This window comes from Protopterus annectens, chromosome 7.part0 (genome assembly GCF_019279795.1).
Source record: "Protopterus annectens isolate FY-2018-M chromosome 7.part0, PAN1.0, whole genome shotgun sequence".
In the NCBI taxonomy this organism is placed as follows: Eukaryota; Metazoa; Chordata; order Ceratodontiformes; family Protopteridae; genus Protopterus; species Protopterus annectens.
In genome coordinates this window covers 622,299,548-622,312,041 of record NC_056739.1, presented here as the reverse complement: position 1 = coordinate 622,312,041, position 12,494 = coordinate 622,299,548, and the positions used below count along the sequence as shown (strand labels likewise).

At 37.8% G+C, this 12,494-nt stretch overlaps 1 protein-coding gene across 1 annotated transcript in view; it reads left to right on the top strand.

The window, feature by feature from the left end:
* The window catches only part of VPS13C (vacuolar protein sorting 13 homolog C), a 6,956,796-nt gene that overhangs the window by 3,918,675 nt on the left and 3,025,627 nt on the right, over nt 1-12,494 (top strand). Inside the window, exon 45 of the mRNA XM_044076309.1 lies at nt 9,953-10,120. Coding sequence (XP_043932244.1) covers nt 9,953-10,120 — 168 coding nt within the window. The remainder of the gene's footprint in view (nt 1-9,952; nt 10,121-12,494) is intronic.

Sequence of the window (12,494 nt, the reverse complement as noted above, 5' to 3'; positions counted from 1 at the left end):
AAAATGCCAAGGAGAGAGGTAGTGGAGGCTGCATTACTACCACTTAGGATATGAGGTAAAAATGGTGATGTATAACCAATCTACAGGAAGTTCCCCAGGAACAGATGGTATTCCTGTGGAAGTTTGGAAGCTAGGAGGGAAAAACTAATAAAGATCTGGAAGGTTTTGTTTAACACTATTTTTAGAGGAGAAGTACCAACATCCTGGAAGAGAGAGAGAGAGTAGCTGCAATACCTAAAGAGGGTAAAGATCCATCAGATCCAGCTTCATACAGGCCCATTTCAATACTAAACCATGATTATAAAATGTTTGTCTGTAATGGCTAAAAGAATGGCAAAAGTTATGCCAAAATTGATAGATATGGATCAGTGAGGTTTTGTGGAGAGGAGACAAACATTTGACAACATTAACAGAATGCTGATGATCCAAAGGAAAGGAGAATGTAAGAAAATACCACTGTTGTTGGTGAGTCTTGATGGAGAGAGAGCATTTGACAGAGTGAGCTGGGACTTTATGAGCAGAGCAGTGGAAGCATTTGCATTCTGTGATAAAATTATAAAGTTGATTAGGAGGATATATGAGGGATCGGAGTTGAAAATTAAAGTGGGTGATGTCCTTTCTGATGGTCTCTGCTTGAGCAGAGAAACCAGGTAAGGGTGTCCTGTCTTTCTGTTTGCATTATAGTTAGAAAACACCAAATAGACCAGCAAGGCAGCACGGAGTTCCAATATATTTATTTTAGTACTTAAACAACAGACTAGTTTCGGCCAACAGCCTTCTTCAGTGTAAGACAGTACAGTCATGTTCCTTTTGTTCATCAATTTAAGTACATAACATGAGCCAATAAAAAATTGAGCTCATGAATATTAATGAAATTAAAACACGTTTTTTAGACTTAATATTTTTCTCATACAAATATACAGTGGGTAACATATATGAAAAAGTCAATCCTGAACAGAAAAGATGACAACCCTGAATAGATGTATACAGATAATTTGACATGTTGTTAGTATAGTATAACATATCTGTATAGCCATATAAATGTATATTTTTCTATTTATCTTTTTATTCTATATTTTTTCGCCCCTAGCACCAAATATTAAACATAAATTCGTCAATACCACTGGTGGTATTGTATATCGAGTACTTGTATTGAAATGGCACAGACTCGCTGTATCAGAATGGGTGCAATTAGGCAAATTGGGTGATGGACATATCCTGAGTATATAACTATCACCAACAATGGTGAAAATTGAGAACCAAAAACACAAAAGCATAACCTCCAAAACTGGAAATGTGATGATGGATAGGGGTAATTTCAAGTGACATGTATAAGTATATAAAAAATAACATATATAGGTGCTAGTTATAAAACCAGCATATACTGGGTAAATGCTGTTCATACACACACTGAGATTTTCCACATAACAGTTAACTATTTATATATATAAACACCGCCCATATCAAAGTTGGTGCTACAAAAAGGCCCATATGGCTCAGTATTCTAAACTCAGATCTATACCGAACCAAAGTATATTTAGGTTCATTGCTCACATATATAAAACCAGATGGTTTCTGAAAATGAATATGACCCAAGGCTAAGTATCAGATTAGTCAACATTATTGTTACAAGATAACCATATTCTCCTATAAGTGATCATTCAGTCCGGGATGAAATAAACCCCCCAATGTAGTAATCCAATATTTCTCTTTTTGATCCAATAACCCATGCCAACCCTGTTTATTTGTTCTGTCTCCAGAAATACGATCAATAACCATAAAATTAAACTTGGCCTGAGGATGTTTCAGTGTATGTTGATAAAGGGCACTGGTCTCCTTATGGTTTTTTATATCACTCCGATGTTCATTCATTCTGAATCTAAGAGCTCTAGAGGTTTGTCCAACATAGAATGCCCCACAATAACAGGAAGCCAGGTACACCACCCAATCGCTGCTACAATTACCAAAGATCTTAATGTCAAATATTCTACTGGTATTACGACTGGTGAACTCCTTGGATTTAAGCATATGTGGACAGGAACCACAATGGCCACAAGGAAACGAACCAATAAGTTCATCACCAAGAAGTGTCAGTTGTTTATAGATAGTACCCCCGCTTGCCATGTGTTTGAAATGTGACAAGTAGGAGCCTAGGGTTTTACCACGTTTATATGAGAAAAGACATCGTGGTCCCAAAATACTTCGCAGCATGTCATTAGCCAGTAGAATATTCCAATGTTTATTGATAATGTTTCTGATCATATTGATATTTCTGCCATAAGTTGTGATAAATCTGACACGTACTGCAAGAAGATTGATTTTTGTTCTTAATCTGGTACTGTAATAAGTCATCCCTATCTAGACTATTTGCTCTACTCTGGGCAGACACAATATCAAATCTATCATAACCCCTATTGGTAAACCTCTGACTGAGATCCCTGCTGGCCATTTGATATTCCTCTATGTTTGAACTAAGACGTTTAATACGTATAAATTGAGATATCGGAATACTTCTGATGGTGTGACGGGGATGTAAACTTGATGCATGTAACAAGGTGTTATATTGCGGGTACTTATGAAAACCTTGGTGGACAAAGTATCATCTGGGTTCCTGTAAACAGTGACGTCCAAAAAATTGATGGAGTTTCTGTCATACGTTACCGAAAATTCAAGTCCCCAGACATTGTCATTAAGATACTCAACAAATTCCTGCAAGTAACCCACATCAGCCCGCCACACCAGCCAGCAGTCGTCCAGGTAACGTCTCCAAATGTCCATTTCCACCTGAAAGATGTTATGTGATATATCATATATCATGTATTCTTCGACATAGGCCATGAAAAGGTCAGCATATATTGGAGCGAAGGATGCCCCCATAGCTGTTCCTTGTAGCTGCCAATAACATTGGCCTTGGAAATACAGAACATTCTTATTTAGAACATGCTCAGACATACATATCAAAAGGGTGTTAAACCCAGGTGCATATAAGTTAACCCTTTCCAACATTTATATGGCTATACAGATATGTTATACTATACTAACAACATGTCAAATTATCTGTATACATGTATTCAGGGTTGTCATCTTTTCTGTTCAGGATTGACTTTTTCATATATGTTACCCACTGTATATTTGTATGAGAAAAATATTAAGTCTAAAAAACGTGTTTTAATTTCATTAATATTCATGAGCTCAATTTTTTATTGGCTCATGTTATGTACTTAAATTGATGAACAAAAGGAACATGACTGTACTGTCTTACACTGAAGAAGGCTGTTGGCCGAAACTAGTCTGTTGTTTAAGTACTAAAATAAATATATTGGAACTCCGTGCTGCCTTGCTGGTCTATTTGGTGTTTTCTACTTGGTTTGGACCGTGCATTCCCTCGTGCATAGGACTTGGTTTGTTCTGCATTATAGTTAGAACCATTGGCAAAAAAAATACAGACTTAGAAATTCAAGGATATAATTGATATGGTAGTCAAGAAAAGCTGGCCCTATTTGCAGATGACATTATTTTATTCCCTTTTTTTTTTTTTTTTTAAATTAATGAAGCCAAAAGAATGGAAATAGCGGTAAATGGTAAATTATGTATCTACATATGAATTGGTTCAGCAGTATACATGCTTATGGGGGACATCCTAAAATTAAGTATTTAGGAGTATGGATTAAAAATGATTCCAGTGTGGCAGCTAAGGTTATGTGGGAAGAGACTAAACAAAAGATAATTCAAAAACTGAGAAAATGGAAGCTCTGTTATTTGGATATTGATAGTAAGGTACACGCTGTTAAAATGTTTTTAGCCCCTTTAGTCATATACACAAGTCAGGCATATTTTTTAGCATATTTTTTTATCCACCAGAGGAGACGTTTTTGAATAGTAACTAATAAAGAGCTGAAGGATTTTATCGGGGGGGGGGGGCACGAAGGCAAGAGTCAAGTCTGATAAGCTTATTCTTCCAATAGAACAGGGTGGATTGGGATTACCCGATTTAAAGGGGTGTTTTAGAGCAACACAGCTAAGGCTGCTATACACAGCACAAGAAACAGAAAACTATAAATCAAAGAGAGAGATGATGGAAAGATATAGTGAGGGGGGACTCGAGAAACGAGGAGAGACTGAGTTTTTGGATGCAGACCTTTAAGGAGAATAACAATATTCATACAGAATATTATATTCATAAAGTAGCAGGAAGTATTTTAAGAACAAAGCCAACAGGGGAATGGAAAAATTTGATCCTGCCGATAGTGATGACTGCAATTAAGGATATAGACAATAGACAAGAGGGGTCTGGAATTTATTGTAGAAAACTGGGAAAGGAACCAAGGTATTGGGAACAAAGAACTAGAGAGGGAAAGGTAATAGAATGGGAAGACACCACGAACTTATTTGGACTGTGCTGTTGGCGTGTTTTGTAACTTCTGAGCATCAAATTCAAGCTATCTCTGTTGGTGAAGGCCCTTCTGCATCCTTGTGGGTGGTTGGACTTAGTGCTCTTAGAGACCATCCTTTTTGGCTAGATTTAAGTTATAAGGGTTATTTTTCATTTTATTTAAGCTCCGCGTTTGCGCTTCTTTGCGTGTAGTGTACCATCATGCACTGCCGCATAACGGTGGTTACCTTTGGTGGTTATAGACGCAAACGTTTTGCTTGTTAAATTTTTCCTTAGCACGTTGCTTGTGGTCCTGTGCAGGTTTTTAGTAGCCCTGCTCTACTGTCAGGTAGAACAGTAAGCCTAGCATCAGAGGTACCAACACACTTCCCACCCACTCACCATTCCTAAGTGTGACCTCTTTTCCTGACCATATAAGTTTACCTAATACCATGGACAGACAATTTCCCACAGTTTCTCCAACCATTTTGGTCGACATGGGCATCCTGAGGCAGTGTAGCAACTGCCTCGTTCACCGATAACCCTCTACTTCTAGTCCACACAAACTAAACGTGAGAGATGCAGCTATATCAAGAATCTTGAATCCATGCTGTCACACTGATCAGCTCATATAACAATGAGCGGGTTGTTAGCATGCACACCTCACCTCCTTCTCCTTCCAAACCCACATCACACATACCTACATATGTGGAGGTCCTCAACAGAAACATACCTGAACACCAGAGATCTCCCAAACCCAAGCAAGCTACACACAATGCTTCCTCTGTAGAACGCAATACACATAATAGCTCATGCACCACTGTCTTACCTGTCGAGCCCTTAAGACAAACCACAAAACCAAACCTATTAGTCATAGGTGATTCCATCGTGAAATGCACAGATGTCCCTCTCACCAGGCTGGATAAGGAAAAGGTCAGGGTCAGCTGTCTGTCAGGTGCCAGGATATGCCATATCACACATGCACTCAAGTCTGTCAACAACAGGTACTTTTATGACTCCATCATAATCCATGTTGGAGTGAATGACTTGAGACGTACCTCTCTGGACTATACGAGGAGAGATGTGACTGAGCTTTCAGATTGTGTCTCAGGCAGGTATGTCCCCTAGCCTTAAGCAGCATTTTACCTTCACCTAGGATGATACCTCAATACAAACAGAAAATGATTGACTTCAATAATTGGCTTAGTTTTGGATGTCATTCTAAGGGGATCCAGTATTTGTCAGCCTGGGATGACATGATCGGCAGACCTCAATTTTTTGCCAGAGATGGTCATCATCTGTCACGCCTAGGATTTTGGCTACTAGCTAAGCCTCTTGCCACCCCCATAGTACCTTTTTTAGGCAGTTTCTCAAGGACAAAATTCCTGATGTAAAAACTCAAGGTTATGCTGCTAAATGTTGGGAGTCTTAACATGAAACTGCACTCACTGGAAGCAGTCCTCACCTTGGAAGATGCAGACATTTGTGCACTCACAGAGACCTGGTTCAAGGCTGTGGAGAGCACCCTAGCCATATCGGATTACACCTTCTTCCACATGTTTAGACCACCAACTGAAGGTGTGAAAACTAAAGGAGGCAGTGTATTAATATTTCTTTTGGGATGGTATAAATAGCTTCACTGCACCTCCCCCAGGATGGTACTGGCAACTGTACAGAGTTCTACACCAGTGCTTTATACAAACACCTGTATGACTGGATTGACTCGACCGTACCTGATGGGACAAAAACAAGCTCCTCAGGTAAGAGCAAACCTGCCAGGGGGACAACTGCCATTGACAGGCTTTACAGTAAGAGGAAGAAATTGCTATCTAAGAGTAAGATGAGCCCTAAACTGGAAACACTCTCTTCTCAGCTTAAACAAGTGAATAAGACTTCTTGTGAAGTCGTCCAAAGCAAACTACAAATCCAACTTGGCTTCCTCAACTAAAGACAGCCATAAGGCATTCTGTAGTTACATGCGTAACCTAAAATGAAAGGCCCAGATTTGTGCCGAACTGGTACTTAGTGATACCACATATACTGATCCCTGTGGACATAGCTAGCCTGTTGGCCAACAGGTTTTGTGAAAACTTCACTCCTCTGTCTCTGCCACATGTACCCCATGACATCCCTACAACCTGTCCCCTACCTTGTATCTCTAATATAAGCAGGTTGTAAATGCCTTCTTTAAAGCTTAGCATCTGTGGGATCTGATAACATCCCAGTCTGTGTCTTGCATGGGCTCCAGCAAGAATTAGCAATACCATTAGGTACTCTTTTAAGTCGTAGTCTAAGCACCATCTTCTTCCCAGCGGAGTGGAAAAGGGCCACTGTTATTCCCTTGCAGAAAGGTGTACTTCCACTAACTCCAGGAACTATAGACCTATTAGGCTGACTAGCCTTATATGCAAGGCCGTGGATCGAATCATCATGGACCCTATCAACAAAGATATAGGTACACTTGACCCTACTCTGTATTTATTAAAGGGAGATCATGTCTGTTAAATGTGATGGACATCTTCGAGACAGTTACCAAGGCCCTGGGCAGGTAATCTGTGCATACAGCCTACCTAGACTTAGCCAAGGTATTTGACATTATTCCCCACCCATGCTTATTGACAAACTCACCCAGCTAGGTTTCAACCTGTTTTACAATTGGATGGGTTGCTAACTGGCTCACTGATAAAACACATATAGTCAAAATAGGGGAATCCACCTCCAACAGCAGACCTGTAACCAGTGGTGTTCCACAGTGATCAGTTCTGGGACCTCTGCTGTTTGGAATCTGTTTCTCCAAAGTACAAACAAAAACTATGACTGCAAACTGGGAGCAGTCATAGAATCTCCAAATGATGTCAACATCCTACAACAGGGTCTTAAACAAATGTTTGCGAAAGTCATAGCTTTACACTCAATGCAAAAAAATGTATTATCCACTTCAGTAAGGGCAAGGTTCCTGCTAACTACCACATCAATGACAACACCTTAAGTACACACTAAGTGGTGAGAGACCTAGGCACACATGTTGACAGCAACCTTACCTTTGACCACCATGTCTCCATAGTAGTATGAAGGGCATCCTATATAGCTTTTGTCATAAGTAAGGCTATTTATTGCCTTCAGAAAGAAAGAAAGAAGTTATAACCTCCCTGTACTCTTCCCTCATCAGGCCAATAATTACATACAATGCCCCTTTTGGTATGTACCTTTCCAGGCAGCTGTAGCAATTGGAGACACCACAAAGGTTCCTCATATGGAAAATTCAAGGTCTTCAGCATCTCTCTTGTGTGGATCATCTGAAATCACTGTCACTTTATTCTGTTTCATACAAACTACTCGGAGGTGATATCTGCCTTGTATACAAGTCAGTCTCTGACCCAGGATTTATTGGAAATGCTGCATGTATATATTAAGTTCTTTGTATTAAAGTTTTATAGATAGTTTCTATGTATTTTTGATGGTTTTATTGCTCTTATTAATGTGTTTAATTAATAGTATATACCTTTATGCAGTTAATTGGTTGTTGAACATTTCCATTAACTAATTATGGTTGAACTATATAAAAGATGCATTTGGTATTGCTGTATTTCTAATGGTTTGAAAAAGCTGCTTGGCGAAAGTGCTTACCGAACATATGTTAATAAAGGATTTGCTGTGTTTAGCATACTGGATGGTATTTGTTCCTTTATATGGTTGTATTTTATATGGTCTGAAGAGACATCTAGCTTGAAGGCAACAACTTTTTGGATTACCAGTTTGGAATATTTATCTTTCCTTTGAAGACTTGTTTGCATTTCTGTATGTGCTGCACTGCCATTGTTGTTGTGATAATTACCTTGAATGGACTGATCTGAATAGACTTGAACTTTTACCATTTCTTGATTTTGAACAGTGCTTTTCACTTGAACGAAGTGCCTGGTTTTTGACCCCCGAGCAAGTATTTTATTATATGTTTATTTTTTCGTTTTTTTTTTGTTCAAGTTTATTTATTTGTTTGTGGTATTGGTTTTTATTTGGCTTATCTCCTTTATAAAAAGAAAGTTGAAAGAGTGTTTATTTTGGGGGATATTGAGGCAACAGAACATGTTTTTTAAATTTTATAGAGTATAAAACTTTGGAAAAAGTTGTGTGAAGAAAATTTGTTTGAAAATATCAATGACAAATTATAAATATGAATATGATTATGTATGGATGTTATAAGAATAACAGCCACAATAAATTCTCCAGGCAACTGAATGGATTCTAAAAGCAAAAATAACAATCCAATAAGTAAACCAAAAAAGCTTGGACTCCAACTGTTAATTGACTTTGATTGGCTGGCTTACTTATTTAAATACTAAGTGATTTATTGAGCTCTTTTATGTATTGAGTGACAGTTTTGCTTACATTATAAGACGGTTGGACTCCAAGCTTTTTTGGTTTATTAGATATTATAAGAATAAGAAGCAAGAATATATGAGAAGGGACGATGATTTATTTTATGCAGTATGTAATATGTATGGGTTATTTGGAATGAAAGAGTGAATAACATTTTATTCAATGGGAAATGTATTTTGGCAGATATATTGTGAAAAAATTGGATTATAGTTATGGAGGAATGAGTGGGACTCGATTATGGAAGAGTAACAATGAAGCTATTGTAAAAAATGATATAGTAAGACAAAAATGTGTATATATGTGTAAAACAAAAAGTTTATGTTGTTAAATGAGGGACCCTTATTGTTTTTGAAAGGTGCTGTAGGATCTTTTTCGTCCATGTGAGCTACCACCAATTTGGTAAATGGAGCCTTGATTTAATGTTTCATCAGCACACTTAGTAAAGCCCACCCCTTTTTTGCTGCATTGCAATGTCAGTACTCCAGCTACCTGGCATGGCAGTAAAACCCACAGCTTTTTTCACCAAAGGCTGGAGGGCTACCTTTTGTGTCACTGACACCTTTTTAAAGATTCTTACACTACTAGGCACATATACTGCTTTGATATTTGCATGTCACATTTATTATCTAAGATATCTTCCTACAGAGATAGACGTGGCTGCTGAATTCCTATCACCTCCACCAGGTTTATTAGTGAACTCTTTGTAATGGCCATGTAGTCATTCTTCCTCTGGCCTGACATCTAGCAGAGTATAATCTCAGTTGTTGGTCCTGGAGCATCTCTGCTTCATCTTGGCCCCTCATTATCACCTGTTACAGGGTTTTAAGATAGTTAATCTACATAAATGTACAAACCCAAATTAGTCCACTGGTCACCTGAGCTATGAAAGCAGCATGCTTATTGTAGAAACCATGACCTACACATCTCTACAACTCGGAACATAAGCTGTTTCATTTTCTTTGTCTTGTCTTTGGATATATTTATCAAAAAAGATGCTGGTTTAAGATCTTTCTCAATAAACAACTTGTAGGTTAAAACTGTCTGCACTACTACTGCTTAGAAAAAGTATGCAAAAGTGCAGTTAATGGAAATCTGTCTGTCTCTCTCTATTTATTTATTTATTTCCAAAACAAATATGTTATTGAACAGACTGTTAATGACATAAAAATACATTCAGTTAATGTTTTTGCCTTTCATTTCTAGGCTGTCTCCATAATAGGAGATGAAGTGTTTAGTTTCAAAATGCTGCTATATCCTTTTGCAACTGAGGGAGAGGCCTACAATGATATGTCCAACGTGGATGGAGAAGTGATGCTGCGTGTGGGCTGTATACAGATAGTTTATCTGCACAAGTTTCTTATGTCTCTGCTGGTATGCTTGTTCCCTATACATTTAGTGAAACAGATTGTGAAATTGCTTTTACCTGTTGTCTGAGCACTGTGTGACAGTATTAATTACAGGCATGAGTGCAATGCCAAGCTCGTGGGCGATGCTGTTTTAGAGCAGATATAGAAACAACTACTAGCTGACAAAAGTTGTGAAACACTCACTGTTCAATTGTTTAGGGCTTAGTAAGAATGTGCTGGGTAAGACCTTTGGCATGTTATAAAAGCACTAGACTGTCTCTTGTCAGTCAGGCTGACATATTGAAAAGTTGAGTTCCAAACTAGATTTAGAAAATAAATTTTATCTTGGGGGATTTTAATTTCCCAAATACTGATTGGTCAATTTGACACAGGTTCTACTGCAGTGGAAGATTAATTTTTGGACATAATTTTTTATAAAGAACATGATTCAAGTAACAGTATTTCCAACAAGGCTGGATAAGATTCTTGATCTCTTTATTACATTTCAAATAGAATATTTAACATCATTAGTGTGGACCCACTTGACAGTTCTGACCACTCTGCCTTTCAGTTTACAATCAGGTGTGCAATACAGTTAGATCAAACCAGTCTGATTTTGAGTACTAGGGAAGAAGATGGACATAGATGATGCAATAATGAATGTTAATAAGGTTAACTGAAAGTCCCTTAATGAAGACAGCTTTATTACTGCTTACTGTTTTTGGAAAAAATAAAAACTTGTCTAGAAGTGGTAGGTGAGTGTAAGCACAAATTTACTGTAGTTGGAAAACCTTTCTCCTCCCTGTGGTGACACAGATCACTTACACAGATACTTAGAAATAAAAGTAAAAACGTTTACATGTGCAATACTTTTACTACACATACTCCAAAAAAAACTTACAACAAAACTAGTCAACATCGTGATAGTACTAAAATATGGAAAAACTAAGTATGAAGTGACAAACTTTTTGCAGTTGCTATCATTAGTTGTTCTCTTATGTAAGCAACAAACAAGCCAGTTGAGTTGGGCTAATTGCTCATAATGGCAGGCTGTCTTTTACAGGAGTTGAACTTCCAAATACATTTAATTCATATTTTGCAAATATTGGTAATGGAATTTGTTCTAAGGGTAAGGCGCAGATTAGCTTAGTAAAACTACTGAAATAATGATGGAGCAGTTGTAGTCCAGGGCAAGATAATATCTCTGGTTGGTTTATGAAACAAACAATGGCATCTACTATTAGGGTACTAACCATGGTGTTCGACTGTATGATACCTACAGGTTTTGTACTCAGTAACTGGAAGTGTGCAGATGTTTCAATACACAAATAAGGAGCTGTGGACATGATTTCAAGTGACCATCCATTTAGTTTGACACTTATGAGAAATTGTATGAAAGATGACTCCTCTCTTTATTAGAGAACAGTGGTTGATCTATATCAGTATGCTTTACATAAAGGAAGTTTTACTTTTACTAACTTGACATTTTTATAAGTCAGTTAATATGGCCTGTGGTATTAATGCATCATTGGTATTTATATATTTGTCTAAAGAATTCAGTACCATTCCTCATCATGTGATAATGGACTGTGATTGAAATGTTTGTGAATCCCTTAATCATTAAATGGGTTTCTGCTTGGTGTACGTCAAAGGGTTAAGATTAGCAACTATATTTCAAACCATATACTTGTCAAGACTAGAGTTCCACAGGGACTGGTATTCGGATAAGTCCTTTTCAGTATTTTTTTTTCCAAAACGTTTCTGCTTATTCTTAAAAGGGTTCAAAGGAAGTGTATGAATAGCAGTCTTAAGATCATACAATCTGACTGTTTTGGTAGACCACAACTGTTGGGTCTGTATTTGTTTTATTTATATGTATTTAAGGAAAACTTTAGTTTCAATTATGAATCAATGTATGATGATGAACTGAAGGCAGTTATGAGCCTAGCACTGAGCAGCATACTACCTTCTCCAAGGATGATGCTACGTTACCCACAGAAAATAATTGATTTTAACAAATGGCTTAGCTTCTGGTGTCAGTCCAGGGGGGCACAATATTTGAAACTCTGGGAGGACAAGGTTGACAGACCACACTAACACATTACCAGGGATGGTCTGCATTTATCCTCTCTAGGCTTTCAGATATTGGCAAATACCTTTTCCACTCCCATAGTGCCTTTTTTAGGCAGTTCCAAAACTGATAAACCTACCTAGTTAACTGAACCTATGAATTAATATCTGAAGGTGGTGCTGCTCAGTGCTAGAAGTCTTAACAAGAAACTCCTCTTCCTGGAGAGTGTAGACATCTGTGTAGTTAAGGAGACATGGTTTAAAGTAATTAGGAGTACCCCAACAGTGTAAGGCTACAATGCCTTTCACACCTTTAGACCAGCTACTGC